The sequence below is a fragment of the Rhinopithecus bieti genome, unplaced genomic scaffold, assembly GCF_001698545.2.
Source record: "Rhinopithecus bieti isolate Rb0 unplaced genomic scaffold, ASM169854v2 scaffold_12859, whole genome shotgun sequence".
Lineage (NCBI taxonomy): Eukaryota > Metazoa > Chordata > Mammalia > Primates > Cercopithecidae > Rhinopithecus > Rhinopithecus bieti.
In genome coordinates, this window is record NW_016807388.1 from 592,328 (window position 1) to 598,327 (window position 6,000).

General features: G+C 47.0%; 1 protein-coding gene across 8 annotated transcripts in view; it reads left to right on the forward strand.

Moving 5' to 3' along the window:
* PRR5L (proline rich 5 like) overlaps positions 1-5,221 on the forward strand; it is a 97,422-nt gene extending 92,201 nt beyond the window's left edge. For 7 of the 8 annotated variants that reach the window (XM_017881633.1, XM_017881638.1, XM_017881632.1 and 4 more), the window contains one exon: positions 2,401-5,221. In XM_017881633.1, the coding sequence (XP_017737122.1) occupies positions 2,401-2,795 (395 nt within the window). In that variant the 3' untranslated portion in view covers positions 2,796-5,221. The remainder of the gene's footprint in view (positions 1-2,400) is intronic. The other variant, XR_001887268.1, reaches the window with a different exon arrangement.
* The last annotated feature ends 779 nt before the right edge of the window (positions 5,222-6,000 follow it).

Below are 6,000 nucleotides of genomic sequence, written 5' to 3' on the forward strand. Positions count from 1 at the left end.
TGGAATGAAAATGTTAAAGACATATCAATGAAAAGATAAAGAAATTTTAAAAATCACCAGGTAATACCTTTACCCAGAGATGATAACTAGATATTTGGATGTAACCTTTCCCAGTTTTTATACATAGGTGTGGTGGGTGAATATAGCACCCAGTATAACCCCAGTTTGGCTTAAAAAGGGACTAAATGCACATAATACTGTTGTTTATATCCTGCTTTTGTCACCAAATATTATCAACATTTCTTACTGTCCTTAAATATTATTTGAAAATGACCAAATTTCTGTCTTTAGATAGAAACTTCTTTTCCCAGCTCAAAACTGCATGTCTGTCTGCCCGTGGAGGTTGCCCCCCAACATCTCAGATGCGATGTGGCCAGGCCCCGGCACTGGGTCTCACCAGCTGCCTCCTCTGCATCTTCCCCATCCCTCACCCCTCCCCCAAGTCTGCCGTTCCCTCCTTCTGTCCCACAGCTCCTCCTCCCTGCCCCGCTCCCAGGATCTCTTAGTTGTGGGGTTCTGTAGTATCTCTGTGGTGTCTCTGTGGTGTCTCCAGCAGTCATCCTCCTCACCTTACCCATATCACCACAACGCTACTTCCTTTCCTCATCACCTCTCACTTTGATGTTAGCATTACCTTTTTTCACATGCAATCCATATTTATTATAGAACATAATACCCGAGCCTTCTCCCTGGCTTTCCTCGCTGCTGGCCTTGCTGGCTCCAGCCCATTCTGCCACACTTCTGCCCAAGGAAGCTTCCTGAGCACAGCCCATCCTGCCCTGTGACCTTCGATGTTAACTGCGTCCCCGCAGCTCTGCTGCGACCTGGCTGATGTACTACAGGTGCTTCCATCTGCCTGCCCGGGCACCTCTCCACTGTCTCCTAGACTCTGTTCCAGCCAGGCTGTGACCTGATGGTGCACCTGTCTCAGCAGCTCTCTCAGGCTGCTGCCATTGCTCAGAACTCTGTCACCCCTTCCCCGCTTCTGGGAGTTCTGCCATCCTAAAGGTCCACCTCCAGTGTACATCCTCCTGGCAAGTTTCCTATCTCCAGATGGGCATGCTTTTTCCAGCCCTTGGAGCACCTCCACTTGGCTTGTCCTTCCCTTGAGGTATGTCACCTACCCTAGTTATCTTTGGGCCTTGGATGGGCAGCTAGAAGAGCAAGGGTCTGGAGAGAGACAGACTTGTTTGAGTCCCAGCTTAAACTACCTTCTATCTATATGACTTTGGGTAAGCTACGTCCTCTCTGAGACTCAAGTTTTCTCGTCTGGAAAGTGGAAGCTGATACTATACCATGAATTAGGTTCAGTTTTGGGGAGGATTCAAAGGATAAAATGTCTAGGTTTAGCAGTTTCTGGAACATGATGAGAATTCAAAAGCAGCAGTGTAGGCTGGGCGTGGTAGCTCACACCTTTAATCCCAGCACTTTGGGAGGCTGAGGCGGGTGGATCACCTGAGGTCAGGAGTCCAGGATCACCCTGGCCAACATGGTGAAACCCCATCTCTAGTAAAAATACAAAAATTAGCTGGGTATGGTGGTGGGCACCTGTAGTCCCAGCAACTTGGGAGGCTGAGGCAGGAGAATCTCTTGAACCTGGGAAGCGGAGGTTGCAGCGAGCTGAGATGACACCATTGCACTCCAGCCTGGGTAACAAGAGCAAAACTGTCTCAAAACCAAAAAGCAGCAGTTGTAGAATTAGTACCCAGTCTTCCTGTGTCTACCTCCTTGGGGTGATCCATGGAACCTAGCCTGTTCTTTGGTGATGCTAAAGACTGAGTCCAGGAGAATTGACTTGAACAGAACGTAGGTCTGAGATCCTTGACCTGGCGGGAGATGAGGGTCATTGATAGCCCTGGTTCCCTATGATTTGCAAGACAGTCCTGCTACCTTGGGTTTGACAACTGAGGTAACTCCCCAGTTATCTCTTCCTCTGGATTTCAGCTTATGAAGGCTCTTTTATGTCACCTGTTGGCATGGGAGAGGCCACTCCTGCAGGAAGCCAGGGTGCTTCTTTTGGAAGCTGGCCATCCCATGCCCAGGTCCTCAGGGGACATTGTTTGAAAGGGAATTTTAGGGCAAATCTGATGAAGCTCAGGCAGCAGCTGAGAAACACACCAGATTCCCTTGACCCTTATCTGTCAAGGAAAGTCTGTTGGTGACCACCTAATATGTGGGGTAGGGTTGGTTACGGGCAGGATCTGGCATAAACAGGTAAAGTTGTAAGAGAAACATTTAGGTATCACCAAATTCCTCCCTTGCATTGTAGTAGGGCTGCACCTAAGAGCTGCTCCTAAAGGTTGAGCCACCACCTTGTTCTTTTCCCCTAGTTGGATTAGGAGCTTTTGAGCACCAGTACCTCCTCCCCAATAACAGTCTTTGCTGATTCTTCTCTTGCAGCCAGGCGGCACTCCAGAGTCCGGCCCAAGATGACTGTCCTGAACTATGCTTCCCCGATAACCGCAGTCAGCCGGCCACTGAATGAGATGGTCTTGACCCCACTGACGGAGCAGGAGGGGGAAGCCTACCTGGAGAAGTGTGGCAGCGTGCGGCGGCACACAGTGGCCAATGCCCACTCGGACATCCAGCTGCTGGCCATGGCCACCATGATGCACTCAGGCCTGGGGGAGGAGGCTAGCAGTGAGGACAAGTGCCTTCTCCTGCCACCCAGCTTCCCCCCACCCCACCGGCAGTGCTCCAGCGAGCCCAACATCACCGATAGCCCTGATGGACTGGAGGAGGGGGCCGGGGGCAGCCAGGAGGGCTCAGAGCTGAACTGTGCTTCCCTCAGCTGAGTCGCCACCCCCAGGCCTTTCCACCTCCTGTTTTGCAACCAGGATGAGGACATCTCCATCTCCATGGATTACTGAGGGGCCTCTTGCTTTGTGCAATGCTGCCTTATTTCTTTTAGGGTACTGTCCTGGTCAAAATGCCCTAAGGGGAAACCGTTGTTGTGAACCTCTTCATTTTGGTGACTGTGACCAGTTCTTTGTAGCCACCAATTGTAGTGACCAATTGCCTAATGGTCACTTTCTGACTCCAGCCTTGCCAGCCTGACTCAGATCCTCATCTCTGGGCCTTTCCTCCTCTGATGTTGGATTGCCTAATGTTCCCAATGACATATCCAATACTCCTGGCATTTCTGGAACAGGAGGTTGTCAGGACCACACATACAACCACCAAGGATGTGTTGGCCTTTGGAATTCCCCTTTAGGTTCCTTGTGATGTGGTGGGTTATGGGTGAAAAATTAGTGGAGAGGGAACTCCTCTCCCCCATTTTGTGTAGAGTGAAAATAGCCTGCAGCCCCTACTCAGCAGGGCTCTGGGAATGTGCCTGCCTTATTTTAGTTTCAGAATTGCTGGGAAAGTTACCCCTCTGGTGGGTGAGGATCTGTCCTCACCTATATCCACATCCTATGTGCTGCTTGCACAGAGGCCTTTGGCTTTTGACCCAGAGGGGCTGTGAGGCTGGAGCTGCCTTGTCTTTTATTGAGCCTCAGCATTTCCCTCTTAGGCTTCCTCTCAAGCTCAAGGAACTCACCCCCCGATGCCTCTTGTCTCTGTCATTTCAGAAACGGACTTTCTTATCATGCTTTCCTGTGGTGGGTGTGAGGGGCCAACTGATACCAACCAACTAGCCTGTACCTGGATTTGACTTGAATTTTTAAAATGTGTGTTGTTTCAAAAACAAAGTTTGCAAATTTTGCACGTGGGATCTTGCACTGTTCATTTCCACTGGGGTGAGTCTTCACACTAAAATCACAAGCAGAGCTCCTGGGAAAAGAGACTGGAAGTGGTTCAGGCTAAAGAGATCTATGGTGCACAGAGCTTTTATGTCACAGAGCTCTAGAAGCAGCTGGACTTGAATCCACAGTGGCCTGTGTAAATTTGTAAATTTCATGGTTTCTAGGAAAAGCTGCATTGGGGTGGGGAGACCCAGTTTGCCTCATGGGCAGAGGATTCTTCCAGGAAGCATGGAAAATGGAATGTTTCTATGCTTTACAGTGTGGGGAGAGAGGGGAGATGCGGGCAGGACCTTTTCGAAGGATGTTTATTCCCTGTGGTTAAAGAAATGCCCGGAATTTCTAACATGTGAAGCACTTGGGGGCTGCAGGCCATAGCACGGTGCTGCATCCTTCTACTGCTCCCTCCAGGTCTGGGGGCTTTTATCCACCTTGAATCCCTATCCTCCTCTTTGTAGTTGTCTGTCTCACTGATAACAGCTCCAGGAAAAAAGACAAGACAAGGCTCCTCCTCTGACCCTTCCTGTTGATGTTTATGAAATCTCAAAGAGATGAGCCACCTTGGCTTCCAATATGGCAAGAGGGTGCTGGGAGAAGGTGAAGATCAGCCTAAGCTGCCATGGTGATGAGACCTTCTCATTTAACTCTTGATGGCATTTCCCTTCTGGGTGAAGATTTGAAGTATGATCAGAATTGTGCTCTTGATGGCTGGGAATTTAGAAATTTAAGAGTTATTTCATTTTCATTCTAAGAATGATGGGAGAGAAATATCCAAAAGATCTCTGCTGATCGGCTGAGAATTTCAAACAAAAATAATCATCTCTGTGTATGTGTTGGATAAAGTCTACAAATTGACTAACATGCATTAGCAAATGGAACATCAGTAGGTAGCAACATGATGATTTATGTAACTGATAGCTTCTGTCCTTATTAGTACACTTAACATTTGAGACTAGTATTTATTGATCCAGGCAAATTAATTAATCATGCTTGGGCTTACTTTTTCAGTTTGTAAGGTTAATCACATGTGCATGCGTGCGTGTGTATATAAATGCCTTTTCCATGTCTTAAATGTCCCTGATGAGGAGAGCAGTCATCAGTTAAATATATAAGCTCTTAAAATGAGAATGGGAGTGTCAGTATAGACCCAGTATACTTAATTGCTGATGACTGTTAGCCAGTTTACAACTTTACCATCGATGTATACACTTGATATTTGTGCAGTAAATAGACTATACCTATAAAAATTTTATTGATGTTTATGATCATGTTAGCTATCAGAGGGCTATTGGAAGAGTGATAGCTGAGGTGTTTTAACCACTTTTCTCTCCTAGATTCGTTTTCATTATTTATGCTAGGTTTTTCCTGTGGTTGACATTTGATGACAGGAAGCAATCATGACTCTTCGAGTGAGCTCACAGAAACCTTTCATGTTGTCTGTTTCCAAAACGAATTCAATAAACAACATTTTGTCCTTGCTGGGTGCCCCAAGGGTGTCTTGATTGAATTTGCAAGTATAGCAGTCAAATTAGATCTTTTTTTCCCTCAAATTAGATTTTGATGCATCCTTCCCTCAAACTCCCTGCCCCCACTTCTGCCTCCTCATCTCTTTTCCTGTTGCCTCCACTCCACAGTCAGACAGCAGCCTTAGCTCAGCCAGTCTTCCCTGAGTTTTGTTTGCAATCCTGGACTGGATTGGCAACTCATTTCCTGGAGAAACAGATTGTGGAGCTAGAAAATACTGAAAAAAGTCTGAGAAGCCAACACTTTTTCTAAAACCAGCTTGGCCTTTCTTCCCAGAGTATTTGACCTAGAGGGAACACTTAGCATACATACTCATGGATGATCTCATGTATTCCCCTGATTCTGTTTGGCAGAGGAAATTTATCATATTTTACTCTGCATAAATACTTCTAGGAGGCCTATAGCGGCAACAGTCTGAGACCTCTAAAGGCTTAATAAGAGCCTTTGAAGAAGTGTGACTGATTAGTCATCCTGTAGGAGGTAAAAGGAGAGTGTGTATGTTTCGGTTGAGCCTTTGCAGGTCATAATTATGGTAAACAACCACTGAGCATTCTGTCTCAATAGGTTTCATGTCATTAGTGTGCCCATGACATAGCAGTGCACCATCATATTCATTCATCCACCCGTCTACCCATCAAACATTTGTGGAGCTTCCATTGTGTGTAGGCACTTTTCTTGGTACTAGGGATAAGGTGATGGACAAATAACCAAGATGCCTTCTCTCGTGGAGCTT